The 21,443-nt window shown below is 43.8% G+C and overlaps 1 protein-coding gene across 5 annotated transcripts in view; it reads right to left on the reverse strand.

Moving 5' to 3' along the window:
- ktn1 (kinectin 1) overlaps positions 1-21,443 on the reverse strand; it is a 37,121-nt gene continuing 15,678 nt past the window's right edge. The window contains exons 8-36 of one of the 5 annotated variants that reach the window (XM_056295644.1): positions 15,646-15,752; positions 15,092-15,236; positions 13,983-14,079; positions 13,652-13,836; positions 12,747-12,836; positions 12,595-12,632; positions 12,368-12,458; positions 11,683-11,751; positions 11,525-11,562; positions 11,224-11,314; positions 10,964-11,032; positions 10,812-10,849; positions 10,594-10,684; positions 10,340-10,458; positions 10,145-10,241; positions 10,008-10,048; positions 9,778-9,868; positions 8,841-8,927; positions 7,146-7,235; positions 4,744-4,836; positions 4,557-4,646; positions 4,381-4,473; positions 4,225-4,293; positions 3,927-4,010; positions 2,729-2,812; positions 1,572-1,655; positions 1,385-1,477; positions 1,166-1,276; positions 1-1,037 (exon numbers count right to left, since the gene is read on the reverse strand). In XM_056295644.1, coding sequence (XP_056151619.1) covers positions 1,008-1,037; positions 1,166-1,276; positions 1,385-1,477; positions 1,572-1,655; positions 2,729-2,812; positions 3,927-4,010; positions 4,225-4,293; positions 4,381-4,473; positions 4,557-4,646; positions 4,744-4,836; positions 7,146-7,235; positions 8,841-8,927; positions 9,778-9,868; positions 10,008-10,048; positions 10,145-10,241; positions 10,340-10,458; positions 10,594-10,684; positions 10,812-10,849; positions 10,964-11,032; positions 11,224-11,314; positions 11,525-11,562; positions 11,683-11,751; positions 12,368-12,458; positions 12,595-12,632; positions 12,747-12,836; positions 13,652-13,836; positions 13,983-14,079; positions 15,092-15,236; positions 15,646-15,752 — 2,505 coding nt within the window. In that variant the 3' untranslated portion in view covers positions 1-1,007. Of the gene's footprint in view, positions 1,038-1,165; positions 1,277-1,384; positions 1,478-1,571; positions 1,656-2,728; positions 2,875-3,926; positions 4,011-4,224; positions 4,294-4,380; positions 4,474-4,556; positions 4,647-4,743; positions 4,837-7,145; positions 7,236-8,840; positions 8,928-9,777; positions 9,869-10,007; positions 10,052-10,144; positions 10,242-10,339; positions 10,459-10,593; positions 10,685-10,811; positions 10,850-10,963; positions 11,033-11,223; positions 11,315-11,524; positions 11,563-11,682; positions 11,752-12,367; positions 12,459-12,594; positions 12,633-12,746; positions 12,837-13,651; positions 13,837-13,982; positions 14,080-15,091; positions 15,237-15,645; positions 15,753-21,443 lie in introns of those variants that run through there. The other 4 variants (XM_056295643.1, XM_056295645.1, XM_056295646.1 and 1 more) reach the window with 4 other exon arrangements.

A 21,443-nucleotide genomic window follows, 5' to 3' on the forward strand; every position in this document is an offset into this window, starting at 1 on the left:
TTTTATCAAGCATCCCATTTATTAACGTTCACCTGTTACAAAAAGAACAAAATATTCAGTGTTAATGAAATTAGCAACAATATAGCGAGTGTTGAATACAGATGAAAGGGGACGCCTATTCCTAGAGTAGTTACAGTAGGATTAAAAATCTATGTACTGTCAACCTGGCCACCTCCTACAGCCAGGGTCACAGACTCGCACCCTGCAGTACAACAAACACACACACACATACACTTCGTCCATGCATCTCCATAGTTACAGCAAACATAGCAACCCTCCTGGACATGCTGAGACCTCTTCCTATCCCCTGCCCCCACCCAATACTGAGCTAAGGTATGCATGGAGCTATGTGTTCATAAATGCACGATGATCCACATGTTGTCATAAGAATTTTCTGGAAAGGAGGCAAAAAGTTCAGCAACATAAGTGTATTTCAGCAGTTCCTAACTGGTACATTTAAACAATACATATTTTTAACATAAGGAGAAAAATAAAGGACCGAGAAACCAAAGTTTGTTTAGCCAAGAGGCAAGTTCATGTACTGCCCTTTCAAGAAAGTGAAATAACATGGGAAATCACAGCTGTATTTAAAAACGTTTTCATTGAAAAATAGGGGTGCTCTAAACAGAAGAAAGGTTGCCACGTGTAGTCTGAAATATGTTGGGTGGTTGTTTAAACTGGCAATGCTGCTGTAGAACAGGAATGTGGCGGGAGTGCAGTAGTATACGGTCTGGTGTCTGGAGTGTTTGGAGTTATCAGGGAGCCCCTGTCTGCACTCTTGTTGGCCAGCAAGGCATCAGAGTGCTGCTCCAGAGCCTGGGCCAGTGTGAACTGGAGGCTGCCTACAGTACAGGTCAAGTCAGGTGAAGGACTGTGGGTGGGAGGGTTTTTTGGGTGTGACGGCAGGATCGTGGTGGTGGTGATGATGAGACCAGTAACGATGAGACCAGGGTGGTCTCTTTGTAGTGAGGTTGGGGTGGCTTTCTGGGGAATCCGTCCTCCTCTCCCTATACTTCCGATAAGTCTTTGTCAGCCTCCTGGAAGAACAACAAGAACTATTAAGGGTGAAGGGGTGCCACCTTTTGCCAGCTCATCAAAACCAAAACACATGCACATCAACAAACCAGAATTACCACAGAGAAAACAGCACATTGAAAGGCCTTACCCCCTCCTGTCCCTTGGTGAGTTGCCGATTGACGGCTTGAAGCAGCTGTTGCAGTTCCCTAACTGTTTGGTTGAGTCCTGCAGTCATTTTCTCTTTCCTGTCGATCTCCTCCTGAATGAGACAGAGAAGCTGCTCTAGACCAAATTTCAGAACATCATCCATTACTAACTCCATACCATGTATTCAAAGACCTAAAGCCTAACCGCCCATGACTCTTACAGTCTGTGATGACAGGCTACTGTTTTCAATCATGTCAGCATTGCCTGCCTCTTTGGAGAGCTCTTCCTGTATCAGATCCAGTGATTGCTGGGCCTGTGGGTAGGGTCAGAAAGGACAACATCAGTGACAGTTGTTGCCGATTAATCATGCCCAGGCTGTGCTTAGATGGTGATGTGGGCAGCCCTACCTTGTAGAGATCACCAGCCACTTTTTGCCTCTCACTCTCCTCAGTCTCCAGCTTTGATAGAGTCTCAGTTAGCTGACTCTTCAGCTGAAAGCAAAACAAGAGACAAAGCATAAATGTTAAGATCATATGACAGTAGCACCAACTGACTGTTGACACCTGTGCCTTCCTGTTATAAAAGTGGTTTTGCATAAACAGTGTTTATTCAAAACCTCCTATAACAGGGTACAATAAAATAATTGAAATATTTTCCCATCAAAAGTGCTATGTGGTAACATCATAATGATATCACTCCTCAACATATACAAAAACTCAATAATGTAGAGTTACTGGAATGCATTACAATCAAAAGATCAACATGGCTATGATACCATGAAGAACACTGGAGAAAAGAGAAAATAATAAAATGAAGAGTATGACAAAGACAAGATGTGACAGACAGACATGGTGGTCTGTGTGAAGGCTGAAGATATAATGATCAAGGGTAAATTCTGAGTGAAGTAAAACCATAAAAATCATTTTATTACACCAACATGGTGGCCCATAGTGAGCAAGTGCTTGACCTTTGTAGGCGCAGTAGTAAAATGACCAGGAAGCAGGAAGTTTGTTAGGAGCTAGATGGTTGCAGAGCAACACTGTGTCATTGGAGGTGTTACTCTTTAGTGTTACTGAACAGAAAAGGAGCACAAAGGGCCATCTTCCACAACCTCTGACTCTTTATGCTGTGTAATTTATTTTTATGGCTCCTGAACATTAAGAAGTTATCTAAAACAGCACCATACATGATTTAAGAGGGTCCCTGGCCAAATGACGAATAATTTAATTTCACTGTAATTCACTAGAAATCATCCTATTTAGAGAATATATATTACAGACAAATATCACTATTGTCTTCCCACATACAGTTTAGACAGCTATATCTCTGGGACAACATCCATCTTTGAGGCCAAATATGTTTCTATTTCGCTGTCTGTTTGTCCGAGTGGTGCAGGTATAAATGCATTTCCTTGAGCATGTTCACAGAGGCTGTGGATGGTCACCTCCCGTCCTGAAGAACTTGAGAAAACCCTGGCCTAACGCAGCGAGTGTAGCTGCATTGCAGGGTGTGGAAGGGATAGGTCTTAAAAAGGAGCTTTAGCTAGTGGGTGAGTAACGCTTACCAAATTCAGCTCCTCATTCTGCCTGACAGCCTCTGTATATGAGCCATCAAGTTTGCTCTGCAATTCGGTCAACAGATCTTTGAGCTGAAATGAAGTTTCAGATGAGGTGTTTAATGGGCGTCTTTGGGACTGGGTCTAAGAGAGTTCTAGTCAAATGAAGCAGGGAGACTGGGGTGACGATAGATGCTGAGGATGTCAGTGTAGCCTAAAGCAACTAATGCTATTTAAGCAGTGAGATGGCAGCTGGACTAGCCCTGATCGTGCCGTAAGGCATCCACACTAAGTGAGTGCATTCATTACTCAGCAAAGCCATGTGATGAGGTGAATAAAGCCCTTAACAGTGAATGATCCTGTTGTCGTCTGACTGCATAGTGCAGCAATTACTGAAAGCAAAGTCTATTGTGTCAGTCTGGTCAGCCAAGTTATTCCAATACTTTGTGTGATGAAGATAGACACCACAGGTTCAATATTTTATATATATATAATATATATATATATATATAGACAGTTGATGATTGCTTATGGCATGAAACAGGCTTGTACTGTCTCAAAGAATTTATTTGACTCACTGGATTATATATATTTTTTTTTAACCCCCCCCCCTTTTCTCCCCAATTGCATCCGGCCAATTACCCCGCTCTTCCGAGCCGCTGCTCCACCCCCTCTGCCGATCCAGGGAAGGCTGCAGACTACCACATGCCTCCTCCGATACATGTGGAGTTGCCAGCCGCTTCTTTTCACCTGACAGTGAGGAGTTTCACTAACCGCGTGGGAGGATCACGATATTCCTCCCAGTTCCCCCTCGCCCCTGAACAGGCACCCTAACCAACCAGAGGAGGCGCTAGTGCAGCGACCAGGACACATACCCACATCTGGCTTCCCACCTGCAGACACAGCCAATTGTGTCTGCAGGGTCGCCCGACCAAGCTGGAGGTAACACGGGGATTCGAACCGGTGATCCCCGTGCTGGTAGGCAATGGAATAGACCACTACGCTACCCAGACACTCTCAATATTATATTAAATATTTTTGTCGTTTGAATTTGATACACACCAACTAAACAATGCAGTTGTCATCAACATAAACCTGGGATCAAAGGGAACAAAGAGCCACAGCGAAGACACAGACACTCTCAAATAACACCATGACATGACTGAGGCTCACAGGTAACACTGAGTCAAGATGCTTATTTGCTCACCTCTCTGACCTCCGTCACATAAGTGGCGCTCTCACGCTCTGCCCGCTCCAACTCAAACTCCAAGTGCTCTTTATCTCTTCTCAACTACAGGACAGAACAAAAGGTAAGTTGAGTACCTGAAGTAAAACACAATCCAATGGAGAAAAATGTAAAAAAACAATCTTTTTTTTCCCCAAATTGCAGGCTGTTTAAAGTCTGAACTATAACTATAGTACTATGAACATTACCAAGAGTGCAGAACATTAACAGCAATAAAAAGATTTAGAGGATTTGTTGAGTGTGCTTTAAGAGGACTGACATTCTCCAGCTCTGCTCCATCAGACAGTCTCTCTATCTCCTGCTCCAAGGCTGTGACTTTCAAATTCATCTGTAGCAGAAAAATAAAACACACAAATTAGTCTGTAGCGATTTTGTTCAGTCTGGCAGTTATTTCCAGCCAAACCTGAATATGTACCTCTTTTAGCTCTCCGTGTGAAACATCCAACTTCACCCTCCAGCGAGACTCCTCTTGCTCCACACTGCTCTGGAGGCGCTGCAGGATGCCCTCCTGTGGATACGGTAGGTATAAACACTTAGTTTTACAAACACAATCGTCAAGCTCCCTCAAAAGCAACAAGCGACCTATCTCACCGTCTCTGCCAAAACCTTCTTGTACGTCTCGCAGTCTTTCTGTAGAATCCTCTGGGCTTCCTCAGACTCCTTCAGCTTCTCAAACAGTCCCTGGTAAGAGAATAACAAGGGTGGATATTGACTACTGCTGTTGTTGGAAAGCTCAGTTATTGAATGGGATTCAACACCAAGTTGTTGCATTACTTACCTCTGAGTCCCCTGATACAGGGCTGAAACTGGACTGCACAGCTGAGATTTCAGCTACTGCCCTCTCAAACCCGTGCAGCCAATCCTGGTGATTCTAGTGGATAGAGGAGATGAAAGGTGAAGACATAACATGGGAGCTGAAACATAGGCACTTTTACAAGGCAAGAGGAATGCCAGAAGGAAGGGATAATTGACAGGACCCTAAGGGTGGGGGGGGGATCGATTCTTAGATGCATCGAGATTCTCTCATAAAAGATTATGTCTCAATGAAGAAAACTAAATTGGAAATTTAAAGCTCAATTCTTGACTGAGCTGTATGCTCCTTATGGCTGCCGCTGAACCAACTGGATGGTGAAACGTAACGGACGTAAACGTGCGCCGTGTTTACGTTCTAAACCAGGCTACTTCTTCAGTTTTGATGAGGATGGCTGACCGCGAGCAACCGAAGTCGGATACAATCCGACTGGCACCCCCTGGCTTAAAGAGATACTTTCATGCTGTTTCTGAGCACATTTTTAACACAGGTGGTTTGAATTACAACCGAAAGGTAGGTGTGGTTTTATGATTTCATAGCTATTGGCTCCTGAAATTCAGGGCGGTCGTGTGAGTGTGGCTGGGTGGGCTAAACACTGGGGCTAAACCGCTTGCCGCAGAAAAACGAGAAATTCACTGGCGACAGCCCCCTTCCTGCTCTGTTGTCACTTTACAAAACAAAAAAACAAAAGGTGAGCGACAAGATCACCGACAACAGCTTTGAGGTTGAGGATGTGGAAGACGATTCCTCTTTCTCAGTGGAAGTTGACTACTCGCCTCACGAATATGTTGCTCAGCCAATACAGTATTCATAGCGCCCCGCTATGGACACGCCCTCTATGCTAATGGTAATTCGTGATGTGGCAAGTTACCACATTTTCGCCAACTGGAAATCAGTTACTCGACCGCCAATATCTCTCGTCTGGCCATAAATGTGATTTTAGGGCTACAATTTGTCTCATCGATCACACTCCTTACACATTGATAACAACAGGAAAAGTCAGATTTTGATCCAAGTATCTCTTTGAAAGCCAGCCTATGGAAGCATTTTGGCTTCTATGATGTTGAAGGACCTGGACAAGAGCCACACTGGATGCAAGTTGTGTCCAACTAAAATAAAATAGTTTGGGAACACAACAAACATGAGAAACAATATTTCAAGTTTCCACTCGGAGTTGGAAGGAAAACAGCCGGTTGTAGTTGCTGCCAACCAACAATTGAACAAGCGATATAAAAACTTCCACTGAACTCGGAAAGGGCGAAGCGAATCATAAATTCAATTGCAGCTGTTATTGCGAATGATTTGCGCCCCTACTCAAGTCATTGAGAACCAGGACTTTCGCACTATGCTGCACCAAGATACAACATCCCATCTTGACGTTTTTTCACAGACACAGCGATATCCACACTCTACAACGAAATCAAAACCAAAGTCATGGAATCATTGAGGAAAGCGGGTAGGATAGCAAGAGATTTTGTAGCAGTGGATGTCCACTGTTACAGAACCTCATATCACCCTAACTGCGCACTTTATCACCGATGACTGGCAGCTCGTGTCTCACCTGCAGGGGATGTAGTTACTGCACAGTGGAGCACACTTACACCGTAGCATGCAGACCAACTCCGGTTCTTACACAAAAACTTACACATTCCAGCATTCACCAGCTAAGCACATTTGCCATGTTGCATTTCCATAATTTCATTGTGGCCTATTATTTGTATTTTCGCCATTATTTATTGTTTTACCACATATTCCACAGAAAGCATTAGTTTTGTATGAGAGCTGGTACAGAATTCTACGTTGTTTTTGTATGAAAGCTGTTTCTGATTTTAATATACAGGAATTTTTTTTTTTGTCTGAGGATTCTATGCTCATTGCCCATAACAGGAGGATTTCGGTTGAAGCCTTCATTATTTATTTGTGAATGAGGGCAGCTTTTTATGTTATCGCTGAAGTTTTGCTGAAGCCTGTGTTAATTTACAACAAAGATGCTGCTATAGGCACACTTTCCTTGCTTTTCTTGTTGGTTCTTTGCAATGCTGGGAAACGTGACCTTTCAGTTGACACATCTCTTCTATTTCTAACAGTATTAATAAAAAAGATAATGGAAGTAAATTCATCTGTTTATTTGAATTATGGATCATTATAAATGTGCTGTTTTAAAAGTATCAAGTAGTCACACAGTGAGAAAAAATAAATCATGTATCGAAATCAAAAATGTTGATCCATCAAGATGCATCAATAATCATTTTATAATCGCATTGTAGCCCTCTGAATCAGAATCGAATTGTGAGGTGCCTAGAGATTCCCACCCCTACAGGACCCCAAGCTCAATTTGCATGAAGGTAACAATCCAATATTGGTCTTACTTGCTCATTGGGCACAGGCACATGCGGCAGAAGTCTGTGCAGCACATCTCGACACTGGGCCTGGGATGACTCCAGTACTGCCTGGTTCTCCTACAAGGGTGAGGGGGCAGAGTGGGGGGGGGGGGGAGCAAGAGATTGAACACTAATTGTACCAATGTTTCACCATCATTCGAAGATTATGTGCAGTGGTCATATGCACAGGCATGGCCAGAATCGCTCTCTTCTCCATCATCACAGTCTAGAAGCAGACATCAAGTCTCCCCACAGGCCCTGTCCAACAACAAGCGGGGGGAGGAATTGCTCATATGCTGTCATCTAATTCGTACAAACATTAAATCGTTTTCTCACTCACAAACAGCATTTATCATCCTCAGCATCTCTTAGCAGGCCTCACCTACATCATGATTCAAGTGACACTGGCCAACAAGCCACCAACCTCAGACTTAGAGCACCACAAAGGCTCCAGCTCTCCAGAAACCACATGAAGCATCCTAGAACAAACTTATCTGCTCTATTTAACTGCACAAGAACAATGAAACTCTGGGTAATGAAATGACGACAAAGAGTACCATAATGTACTGTCACTCTGGCCTGATGTGGGAATGCGTCCAAAGTGTTACGGCAACCAGTCAAGGACATTCAACAGTATTCACATCAATGCACCATGTGTGAGGGAAGCCTTGCGACATGTGTTGGGATTGTATACGGCCACTTGGTTTTCTGACCATACACAACAGCTGCCAAGGAACACCCAAACTCAGCTCTGAAATGTTGCTTTCTACTGTACTCACATGGCAGAGAGCAGCTGCTTGCTGCTCTGATGTTTCAGCATGTACCCTACCCTAGTGCATGGAACGGGGGTGGGTGCAAAAATACACACTCCAACATAACTGTTTATAGTGAAGCCATCTGTTAGCCTTCTGTACATCTAAATTAACAGGTCTGCAGCTTGAGAATATAGATTTGGCTAAGCTACAAGTTGTGCTTATTTAAATCACCACAGCCGAGAAACAAGATGGCTCACTTTTAAGACTATGGAAGAAAGAGCATTGGGAAATAAATAATGACAACGGTATACATATGTATTTAAGGGTTTACATGATCAAATTTCTTTGAGAATACAGCATTTTTTTTTTATTCTAGTGTAATAAACAATGGTTGGCTTAATGATCAACGGGTGATTTTGAAGGTATGGACATCACAAAGCAGAATGGAGCACATGCTGGAAATGAGTCACATGACAGGAAGGGACAGGAGAGCTGCATAATGAGTGCCATGAAACTCAGTCTAATGACATCTAGTGGAATCATTTCTAGGTCACTGCACACTCATTTCAAAGCGTCAGTTGCTCAGCTTTGGGAAAAGAGAAAATATTCGATGCTATAAAGCTTTGAATTAAAAATAACTTTAAAAAAAACATACAAGTGATTGTAAAATTGAATCACTGCAAGCATTATTACGAATGGATCAGTTCTGAGATTCTTTAGGTAGTAGCATAACTCAACAGGATTACGCTCAGCCAATTGGAAACTGAAGACCATACAGCCAAAGAGAGGGGGGAGAGAATAAGGTAAATGAGTATGCAGCGTTGTTATGGATGATACCGTAAGCAAATCCTCACTGTGTCAATTATGACAACAGCATTTCGAGGGGAGGGCATCAGAATTGAATCTAAGGTGAAGTGGGATGTCGAACCTTGACGGCTTTGCTGAGTTTCCCCTGAAGCATGGACTCGGTGGCTGACAGAGCCTCCATAGCACTCCAGTTTTTCTCCCGAAGCTCCTGTTTTGGTCAGTTCCAGAGAGATACTACTTTCAGTTTAGCCTCAGGGAAAAAAGCATTAATCGACCCTTACATATAACACTAGCAGGAATGCGAGAAAACTGAAACATACTCTATGCTCTCCCTTTCACTTGTGTTCCTTCAAACTCGGCGTTAAGCGTGTTGAAGTCAGAGAACAACAGGTCTCCAACTACATTTAACTACTAAAAACAATACGGAGCCTTAAAAGCCTTAAAAATATCCCAATCACCCACCTCTTGTAAATTAGATAAAAGGCAACATGCAGCCTTACCAGATATAAACAGTAAGGGTCTTTTCTCTAAATAAACATTATAAAAATGTCAAAAAAACTTAAGACAAAAAAGTCAAATGGACCAACATGCCTTCCAAGCAAAGAACTTATCTTTCACAAAAATGAAAAGGTAGGAGAGTTGTTAAAGCTCTGAATCAAAAGCAAGCACAGACAAGCTTGCTGAGACACAGGCATGACCAACAGCGAGCACGACAGGAGTAGGCTGGAAGTTCCGTTATGCAACACTAAGCCGAAACAACTCATATCAAAATAGATTTCTTCACCAATATGTATGATCTTATTTTAAAATGTAGCCTCAACCCTCTTTTTCTTGGGTTACAAAGCATCACTTTGCAGCCTAGCACAGGAGTCAGTGGGGCACTAAGAGGCAGCAGGTCGACAGAAGTGTAGCTGTATGCACAAAGTAATTCCACTGTGAGGGGATTGGTAGAAGGAAACCACACAGAGGAAAAGTGGAGGGGAGTGGGATCTCTCTCTGGGCTAGACTTGGATCAGTGACTGATATTGCAGGTCAGGCCATCGTGGCAGGAAACCTACATTGTTCTTCTTCCTGTGAAGCTCAAGCGAGTCCCTCAATTCTGCCAGCTCAATCTGCAGATCAGATACCTGCCTCTCCTTCTCAAACAGCCTGTTTTGACAGAAAACATGGGAAAATCAGACATCATCAATAACACCATATTCGTAGCAGATAGAGCAGGGTTGTAATATGATGTGAGAAACATTAAAAATCTGCCTTATTTCATGACAAATTTTACAACTGCACTCACGCTGTAAGAAGCTCTGGGCTTGGGGGCTCTGTGTGGGACTGCTGCTATGAGGACAGATATAACATTACTAAAAGATTTCTTCTTGGTTTAAAGATTAATATTTTTGAAACTATACCTATTTTGAACAATTTTCTCACCTGTTGCTGCAGTTGCTCTACCTTCTCGCTCACCTCTCGACTCCTCACCTCCAGTTCAACCTGCAGGGACTGGATTTCCTGGTCTTTAGCTGCTAGCCTGTGAGCCAGAAGTCCCAATTATGGGTGTGATCTGTCAGCGCAATGTGGAGAGAATAAAGGTAAAGGCACATGGCAGTGTTTGTGTGGACCACTTACAGTGCTTGGAGTTCTTGGAGCAGGGCATTAGTATTGGCACTGGTCTGCTCTTCTAGCACCTCCTTCTGTCTCACTTGCTCCATCTCTGCCCGCAGGACAGTCAACTGTTGCTCCAGAATCTGTGAGACAATGCATGGTTCATTCAAGAGCCAAGTTTTTTTGTTTTTGTTTTTTGTTTTGTTAATTTATCAAGCCTAATTATTGAAGTCTGTGGAATAAGGCGAGAAGGCATTAAAACTGAAGTAAATCCACACCTCAATGGCCTTCTCTCTGGTGGAGCCAGTGTCTTGTGCTGTCTGTAGCCTCTCCCCCAGTAATTTTAGTTGCTCATCCTTTTCTTGTATGCTAGAGACAATGGTAACAAGGTGTCAAACAGAGCTGGTAAACTACAACAAGGTAAAAATGAGTTCGCTCATGTTTCCTTATGAGCTTCAAACACAAAAAACAGGAAAGTACTTTGATTTGAACGTACTTGCTCTGTAACTCTTCCACTACTGACTGTGATGATGCCTGAGAAAAAAAAAGAGTCAATAGAAATATCAATACAACACAAATATCAAACACTCGGAGTGCATATATGCAATAACTGGGTTCAATAAGAGATTGTGAATTTAAAAACCAAACCTGTTCTGCAGCCTGACGTTTCAAAGCATCCACCTCTTGCTTTAGTGTCTCATTCTCTTCCCTTACAGCCTACAACAGAGAAATCAGTTCCTTGAGATTTGGTATCCATTAGGAAGTGATTACAAAGCAGTCAGTGAACTGCAGAGTCACATAAAGGTACCTGAAGTCAGTGAACTGAGGGTATTGATTTTGGGTGCATGTGTGTGTGTGTGGTTTTCTGTTCCTCCTCCCCAAAGAATATAGTGACCAGACAGACGCACCTTGAGCTCTTCCTCTTTGTTGGCCACTTCAATTAGACCCGTTTTCAGTAGGTCCTCTACTGTCTTAATATTTTCCTCTCTCTCCTGGACACTGAGGAGGACACATGGCAAAGAATGTGAGAAGGACAATATTACCATTTCATGCACACTTATGAAGATGGCAATTGGACTCAAATATCATGTCAGTCTGGGAAATAGGTTGTAACAGCGTTGATATATAAGAGTAATCTGAAAGGTTTGGTGCTGTACTTATAACCGCCAAGTACAACATTCTTTTTAAAGAATTCAATTTCTCACGCACCTCTTTTGGATCTGGTCCAATGCCAGCTGGGAGGCAGTCTGCAGTCAGAATGAAAGCAGAGAAAGTGAGGGTGTGTCAAAGAGGTACATAAAGAGGTACAACTTATAAAAACCCCTTTATAAGTTAAGGAAAACATGGAAAAAAATTGCACAGCTGACCTGTTCAGAAATCTGAGCCTGCAGATTCTGAAGCTCTGCCTTCAATGACATGTTCTCATTGTGCATGGCCTGAAAAGACAGGAGAGAAGGGAATCAGTGCATGGTACACTAACAGCATATGTGATTTGACAGACTGTAGTGATCTAACAGATGGTATTACAGTCCTAACAATGACATGGCTCTCTCATTTCGATCATACGCCTCTGCACCATGAAACAAACTAGAGCCATTTCAAACCCAAAAAAAAACCAAAAACGTTTACATGCGACAAAATGTTGCCATTCTGACTAGTTTGTTGAACATGCCCTTTAATCAGTGTTTACCTTCAAAGCTCTGAGGGCTACAAATTTTTAAATACAGAAAGAGCCAGCACCAGGATTTCCAAACATTCACCAAACTTCAATAATTTTACAAGACCTACCATTTTTTCTCAGTAGATTTGAATATTTTAGTCTGTGTTCAACTTTAGGTATGCGAACAGTATCTGAGCAACATGGCTGTCAGCCAAGCAATATCACATCATAGCCAGGGCTGATTCTTTATGACAAAAAACAACATCTCAATGTGTCTCTCTAGCTATACGCGATCTTGAGCTTTATGGGTTTCAGAACTCAACAAACAGTTTTATAAAACAATACATTTCCAGACTTGCACAGGAACCATGCAGAGTGCTCATGTCCTGTACCTGCATGTCAGTCTCTCTACCCGCCCCACTGCTTCTCTCGGCATTCAGAGAGTCCTCCAGACTCTTCCTCTGCAACTCCTTATCAGCCAATCTGGACACAAGAGAAGAACAGCCACAGGCACACACTGAAAATGACCAACAGTCAAAGACTCCTAAAAGCAACAATGTGTAGGGAAATAAAGTACAACAGAACCAGTATGTTTCAGAAGATAGAAATTCTTTCTTACAGTTTCTGTAGCTCCTCAATGTGGGAGACATGGGTGGCCTGAATGAGAAGCAAAAATGACTCATTAACCTACATATTCACACACAAACCCATATGGGGTGGCAGCCTTTTACTGCTTGTGAGTCCAAAGTAAATTTAGGATGGCCCAAATACCTGCGAAGAGATCTGGGCCTGCAGGCTCTCATTCTGGGCTTGCAGAGTCTCAGTTTGTACTTGAAGGGCTTTGTTTTCATTCAACAGTTCCTATCAAAAACAACAGAACTTATTAGTATGTGCCAGATAATTCAAGACAGACCTACCTAAACATGGTAGCTACAAATGTGGGATATATTTACAGTTAAATTTCTCCTTTCTGCAGTCCCTCAACTCACTGAGCATCCTACAGTATCATCCTAACTGACATCTGATTAAGATTCCCATACCAGGAACATTTATAAACTCAGCAATGCTCTTTCGAACACAACAGCTCAATGACGATCATGATCAGTCATGAGCAATCAAAGTGTGTGAGGCTGAATCTTTGTACACTATGCTTAATAGTGGACTACAATTTTTTAAACTTTTACATATATACCCTTAAGACTTTATGTAAATACCATCTGTATATTTGGAGGTGTAATACTTAAACAGCGCAGTTTGACATTTTAACTGCATTAGGATTGTGAATTTTTAACTTTTTGTACATCATTATCTATGTTGCTAATCTTATAGTATTTTTCCGTTATCCTTAAGAGGAGTTTGTTTTTAACCTTTCATTTGATACCCATTGTTGTATTGTCTATTTACTGGCTGCCTCTCAAAACAATGTCCTTTTGGGGGAATAAAGTTGATCTTGTCACATCCAATATGTTAAATGTATTGAACATCCCCAAAACTATGACAGCACACAAAGTGATGCATTAACATAGACTATAAAAGTTTTAAAACTTTAGCAGATTTCTAGAAGACATAAGAACCAAAAAAATAAAAAAACATAAAATTATGTATAAAAGAACCATTGCTAGTAAAATATCTTGCTAATCAAGTCTTTAGAAAGTGTATGAGATGCTATGTCTTACCTGGACCTGGGCTTGGAGGGAGTCGTCGGGCATGCTGTGCTGGGACGCCTCCAACAGCTGCCTCACTTTCTGCTCCACACGCTCCTTGGAGACAATGGTGTCGGTCAGGCTGTTGTGGAGGTTCTGGATCTCCTTGTTCTTGTTGTTTATCTCCGTCTCCATCGCCAGCAGCTGGTTCTGGAGCTCTGTCAGGCAAGACCGCATTAACACAGCCATTTGCTTGGTGAATCCAACATAGACATGTATTTTGATGTTGCAGGTGGGAGGTCAAATTTGGAGGAAAAAGAAGGGTCTCGGTATTCTCAGCACATATCTACATTCCTTTTATCACCTTGCTTGGCACCTTGAAGTTTCTCACGCTCAGTGTTGACATTGTGGAGGTAATTCTGCAGTTCTTCCCAGCGTCGCTTAGCGTCCTGCAGTTGAACCTTTTGAACAAAAGACATGCTATTTGGTGGACATTTTTATCCAGAGCAGTAGAACAAAACTCCTGCTGGTTAATCTCATGCCCGCTCACTTTCTATGTTAAGTGTACCATTACAATCAGGGATGGAAATTTCATCCTGGTAATGGCCAGTTTCTTATGTGACTCCCTATTCTTCCTGAATAGAAAACATTGGCAACACATGGGGTAGATAAATAATTTGATAGTCTGAGGGTGGATTTGACTCGACACCTCCTATATATTGTTTTAGGGTAATGTCAATGATTCAATGTCAATGATCAGAAATACCATTCTCTGCTATAACATTTCACCTATCACTCGGGCCAGTTAATTTCCCATACTCATCCAAGGCAAGGCACAAGCTAAATGTCTGTCTTTCACAGTGAAAGACAGACATTTCTCTTGTGCCTTTCACTATATTCATTAGACTGGACAGGAAATAGAGGAAGGGCTGTCTGGGAAGCCTGTAGGAATATTTTGTTTACAGCCCGTTAACAAAGTCTCAAACATCCACACTTCCTAGAGACCAACATAAGCCTAAACTTCAAGGTTCTCCGCCACACACCCACTTCCCTTACACTTCAAATAACCTACCACTTCCCTTCTCGACACTACCCCACCCGCTAACTAGCTCTCAGGCGTCACAGCCTCACCAGGTTCTTTTCACCTCAGACCATTTTCTGGGATTCTACATTAATCCCTGAAGGGGATGTTTAATTTTTGACCTGCCTCCCTCCACCTGTGTGATCAGAGATGTTTAGGTCAATTACAGAATGGAACCTGTGCATCTCATGGAAATACAGTGGTTTGTCAAAAAAACCGATCAGGCAAAATGCTTGCTTTCAAGGAAGATGCACACAAGTCTCCCAGAAGAAAAACTTCACCCCTCTCACCAGACCACTCCACCATTTCAGTATTGCCTCAGCAGGCCCAGCCCACTGAACAGTCAAGAAAACAATCATGTAGGAAACCACTATCTATCTGGATAAGCATACCTCCAGCTGAGACACGTTCTGCTTGTAGCTGACCTCCAGAGACTTCCTCTGGTGCTCCTCCTGCTGCAGCTTGCTGTTGTTCTCTGCCAGCTCTTTCATCAGTCCAGTGTACTCAGAACGCAGCTTGTTCAGCTCTGCCGAGTTCCTGCCATACAGCACAAGATATACACCCACAAGAAAGGCATTCATCTTTAACATTTCCTTGTTGTAAAATGGATCTGAAATAGATTGTACATAGTAGTTTACAGCATGTAATTATGCAAGTTTCACGTTTTGAACATGCTCCAAATTTTAATACATTTCAGTGTTCTGAGCAGATTATTCTTGTAGGGTGTCTTCCAGATTACGGTCTGTAAGTGTTTGTGCAAAAGCAGGGTCATGTAGAAGGGGTCTGGCTTTATGAAAAGGTAGATGAGTTGGAAATCTAATATAAATGACATGACTATAGCAATGGGGGTTTCAGTAAGTCTTGCAGATCATGAGAATGCTGAAGCTGCACAGTTAAGAGCTTTATGTTTTTGCTTTTGTTTTCTTCTCATCCAGGCAATACTGACTTGCTCTCCATCTGGTTAGTGGCAGAGCTGACCGCGTCCCTCAGGATGCCGTTCTCCTGCTGCAGGCGAGTGATCTGGCTCTCCAGCTGTTCCCTCATCTGCTGGAACTACAAATAAGAAAATACTAGATTGAAAGACCTCAACAAGCAGCCATGAAACAGAGGTTTTCCGTTTGTTTTGGCTTTTTTTTAAGGTTAGATAGCAACAGTGAAGAGGCAAAGAGAGAGAGACAGAGAGAGAGAAAGAGAGAGAGAAAGAATTGACATGCAAAGGTCACTGGCTGGAATCAAATCAGTGACGGTTGCAACCATGTGGTATGCACTGTAACCATTCAGCTAGAGGTGCCCCAGGTTCCCTTCCAGTGGATTCACTCAGAACAGTATATATTGTATGGGATATAATGTCTTTGAGTCTGGCTGAAGACACCTCTATTCACCCCTGAAAGGTAATGTTGCATGGTGACACATGGTGGCCTGGTCCCACCCCCTAATAATAATAATAAATTAAACTTATATAGCACTTTTCTAATACTCAAAAGTCCCTTTACAATAAATGGCGGTGAAACAAGAGAACAGATAAACATAGCACAAACATACAGAGGTGAATGGGAAGGGGGCGGTACAAGAGGGAGAAGTGGCAGCCACACATGATGCCAGTAGTACTCTCCGACTTAAACAGATACAAAAGGGCAAGAAAAACAAAAAACAACAATACTGTGGACGTTGATTTTCTGTAGGGGTTTACTCCCGTAGTAGTCTCGCGATACCAGACAATTGGAGATCTTCGCCTACCAATCGTCTGGGGATTTCTAAATGCAAGATAGTTTCTAGAATGGCGGCGAGAATGGCCGCTAACAAGCCTACGCCCACTGCTACGCCCCTTACATTTTGTTAAGGACACGCCTTACCGGAAACTATACTCTCTCCCCATCCTCCTCCTTAGTGAAACAAACCGGAGATATAGCGAATCACTTTGTAACGTGGAGAGAGCTTTTTAAAACATTGAAAATTGATGTCCCGCGTAACGTTAGATCATTTGATTCAGTTTTATCGAACGTGTGCTCAGTCCACAAGATTGGTGCAATTAAGGATTTACAGCGGCTTTGTTTAAAACTTTTAACCCAGGACAAGAAAGAGACGTTTGCTTGTTTACCAACTGGTTACAGGAAAAGCTTGGTCTATCAAGCCTGGCCAGCTGTCTGCGACTTGTTGTCCACACGGACAGAAATCTATGGTGCTGGTCATACGCCCTTTGCTGTCGATAATGGAGAAGCAGGTGCAGTTTTTGGGTGTTATGGGGGCACATCTTTTAACCCTCAGCCTTGTGCTTGTCTTTCCCCTAACAAAACGGCCAATTTGCTCCACATCACCTCTGCTACGTCCATAACGTCGCAAAAGCACACGACAACTCCCACATACCGCTTTAGGCAGTCCGTCTCCCAAAGCAGATGTGTAGTCCGGCCAGACGGATGAATCCCGTCCTAATAAAAGATTGTGTTTGTTTTTAACCGACGAATATGTTTCGCCGCAAACGTGACAAACATCAACAAACTTTGAAGGAGTTTTCTTCGGTGACTGCGCCTGAGCCATCCTATAACGCAAGCGTTACTGGTACGACAGTGTTTACAAGCACACAACTTCTGCATATCACCGCCCCAATGTGACGGCCCCGTCCTAAAGACTTTGGATTGGTTCTGCAATTAACGTTTTTTTTTTTAATTCTAATTGTGTCCACCCAATTTTAGCAATGAAAGCTGGGAGAATGTCCTCAGTCTCTAGTTGAGCAAAGCGTTTAGAGACTGACTTGTGAGTCTACTTCCGTAGCCTATTCCTCTCCCGAGGTATCCACTAGGCAGTGGCACTATATAGCACCGTCACCAGCAGTATCCCTCAGTTCTATCACTCTTCATCTCACAAAGAACACCTTAAAAATATAGCAGAAAATTTAGCAAAACATTCGACTCAGCCAACTGGGTTCCACCAGGTTAGTCTGACAACAGCCTCATGTTGGTGAGTCAGCTTTCCACGCAGCACTATTTTTGAAAGTTTTTCCATATAGATTTTGTTTGTTCATCTTGGTGGTTGAGCTGCACTAATTTAGCTTTGCTAACTACCCCTCGTCCTTGTCCTCAAGGCTGTGATTTTTCTCTGCACAAGAAGGCCCTCCACGATGCTTGCCCGGTCTGTTTGGGAATTGTCCATGCTAGATGAGTGCCGACGCAGCCTGATGCTTGTGCACTTTGTAGCCAGCTCAGGCATATGACTCTCAAATGGCGTGCGACTTTCGTCAAAGGGGTTTTGGATCAAGCTGTAGTGGCAGCAGGAAGACCCACTCCTTTCGGAAATTTCCGGACAACCCCTTTCTGATAGAGGCTGAGACCGGCAGAGAAGCAGGGCCATCCTGGTATGATCAAGTGGAGCAGGAAACAGGTGATATAGAGCCAGCATGCTCTGCAAATATCATGACCACAGGCGGGCTTCTTTTGGACTATCAGTTGGAGGGGGACGGACTACAGCCTTTCTGGAAATGAGCAGGAAGAATTGCAGGTGGATCAGGCTACCTCTGGTAATGCAGAGGTTAGCCAGGATGTTGCAGATAACTCTTTTGGCTCCGTTTTGCCAGGCTGCTAGCAAGCTGGGGTAGACTGGCCTCACCACCTCCATCACAGAAACAAACAAGGTTTGCGGGGGTTTTCCTCCCTCCAATGCTGACTACAACCAGAAACTAAGTGCCCATATTTCCCGATTTCTTCATTGAATTGACATCTACCTGGGACAAGCTGCTGTCTACTCGCACTGCTGTGCCTGGATATGTGCAGTTCCTGGACCTGGATGGGGCTGATAAGGCAGGCTTGGTAAATCCTCCTCCCATGGAGCCATCCTTGGCTTCCTATCTCATGCCTTCTCACAACACCAGGCGCACAGGTCCAGTAGCCCTGCCTTCAAAACACTGCTGTTTCTGTTACATTCCTCCAGTCTTGCCAAGCTATGTGTCTGGCAGAACAGGGATTGAAACAACCCGCAGGGAACCCCCTGTTCCCGCTACTGGATTAAATCATGTCAGCGTCCATCTACATTTTGCGCATATTGTGGTGTGGGGCTGTCAAAAGGCCAGGGCTTAGCGAGCAGTGGTAGCTCAATGACATCTGTGGGTGATGCGGTTGGACATGCCTGACAGAGAGGGCAGCATACCTGTCTGAGCACATTTCAACAGAGTGTCTATTTGGCTAGCCACCTGAGTCAAATTAGGCCAAGTTTGAGCACAGCAAGCTGCAGGTGGAGGCGCTATGGGGCACACTGCCTAGGAGGGAGGTCAGATGAAAGCCACCACCCAGCGCATTCATGTCAACCTTGCTGCCTCCCTGTAGAGGAAAATGGCCCCAGTAGCTGCAGCAAGGATGCCCTCTCCAGAGCAGCCAGCAAAATTTGCCTCACGCAACTCTGCCGGGAGAAAAGGATCTCCTCCTAGCCTCATGAAGGATACTGCAGCGAGGGAGAAGAAACCAGCTTCCTCCTAGCTATGGAGGAGAGGAGATGAGAGGAGAGGGAGGAGATGCCACTGCCCCCTATCTTGTTCCATTCAAGAGGCCGTGTCCTCTTTCTGTTCAGGGGTCAACCCCAAATCGGTCATGTTCCCAGACAATACTGTGTCCCAAGCACACTATGCTCGCACCCAATACACTGTTCTTTGCCCAAACAGCTCTGTGTTCTCTAATGAGCAGGAATTTTGTGGTTCAAACCCCCAGTATGGACGTTTCACACAACATTGTTTGTGGACTCAGTGGGAGTTTGGGGAAAGTTATACCTCATTCAGACATTTTTTTCAATAAAGTTGAATCCCATGTGTGCAATGAAAAATGTTCATATCCAGTCTGTATCAGAAATAAGAGACTAATAAATCACAGTGCATCTTTATGTCTAGTTTTCCCACAAGAGGGCGCCATGTCCCCTCAGGTAGCCGGCAAACTCACTGCTCGCGTTCAGGAATGGCGTGCATTCGCAGTGTCGCATTCGCAGTGTCGTCCTGGGTAGAAAATACCATTACGGTAGGATACCATTTGCCCTCCCCGTTTCTAAACAGTAGTACAAACCCAGGTGAGCGGACAAGCCATGACAGTTCTGAGAGAAAGGAGTGATTCAGGTGGCTCCTCCCTCAGAAAGACAGAAAGGTTGGTACAGCCGCTATTTTTTCATACCAAAGACAGACTGAGGCTTACGCCCCATACTGAAGCTACAGGTGTTAAACAAACATATGAAACTATTTAAGTTCAAGATGCTAACACTATGGCAGGTAATAAACACGGAAAGACCGGAGCAGTTATTCACATCAATAGAGCTGACCGATGCTTATTTTCCACATAGCGGTTCATCCAAATCACAGACAGTATCTGAGAATTGCATTCGAGGGGGTCGCCTACAAATATCTTGTTCTGCATTTTGGGTTGCCGCTAGCTCCACGCATGTTCAACAAATGTGTCGAGGCAGCGTTAAATTCCCTGTGGAGTTGAGGAATACAAATACTCGAGTATCTGGACAATCTGGCCATAATATCACTGTCCAGGGAGCAGGCGGAATATCACACAAATGGAATGATGTCGCATCTGTAGATTTTGGGCTTTTCCATCAATCTGAACAAGATTTCGCTAAACCCGAGTCATCAATTATCCATTATGGGGCTGGAAATATGCTCACTCACCTGTCACACTTGCCTGTCTCAGCACAAGATAGAGGCGTTTTGCAATTGCATAACACAGTTTCAATTGAGGCACAAACTGCAGCTTCGCAATACCTACAGCCGTTCGGAATGATGGCATCTATGACAGCGGTAGTACCGGTTGGCCTATTAATGCATGCGCTGCAGTGGTGGATATTATCTCTTCACCTATACCACGCACGCCATCTCCACAAATGGGTAACGGTAGCAGAGCAGTGTGTGGCGGCTTTGTTACCTTGGTGAAAACTGCGCTACTGCTATGCGGGGTCCCTATAGGCAGAGTCCTATACCACAAGTGGTGACCACAGATGCCTTGCTTAAGGGCTGGTGAGCCATTTGTGGAATATTAACAGTGAGGGGGGAGTGGCTGCCTATGGACAGTAAGTGCCACATAAATTACTTAGAGCTTTTAACTGTGTTTCTAGCTCTACAACACTTCCAGTCTGTTCTGGTGGGTCACCATGTTCTGATCAAAGCAAACAACACGACAGTGGTGTCATACATAAACAGACAAGGTGACACTTGCTCTCGCTCCCTACTTCAACTGTCTCACTCTCTGCTAGTACGGAGCAGTGTGCATCTTTTGTCGATCAGAGCAGCACACGTTCCTGGTCACCTCAATCGAGCTGTGGACATCCTCTCCAGAGGAGAACCTCTGGTCAGAGAATGGAGACTTCACCTCAGGGTTGTAGCGCAGATACGAGATTGGTTTGGCACAGCACAGCCAACATACACTATATGTACAAAAGTATTGGGACACCTGGCCATTATACCTACAGGAGCTTTTTTGACATCCCATTCTAAATCCATAGGCATTAATACAGAGTTGGTCACCCCTTTGAAGCTATAACAGCTTCCACTCTTCTGGGAAGGCTTTCCACAAGATTTTGGAGTGTGTCTGGGGAATTTTTGCCCATTCATCCAGAAGAGCATTTGTGAGGTCAGGCACTGATGCTGGATGAGAAGACCTGGCTCGCAACCTCCTTTCTAGTTCATCCCAAAGGTGTTTGATGGGGTTGAGGTCAGGGCTCTGTACGGGCCAGTCAAGTTCTTCCACACCAAACTCACCCAACCATGTCTTAATG

This window comes from Lampris incognitus, chromosome 16 (assembly GCF_029633865.1).
Source record: "Lampris incognitus isolate fLamInc1 chromosome 16, fLamInc1.hap2, whole genome shotgun sequence".
Lineage (NCBI taxonomy): Eukaryota > Metazoa > Chordata > Actinopteri > Lampriformes > Lampridae > Lampris > Lampris incognitus.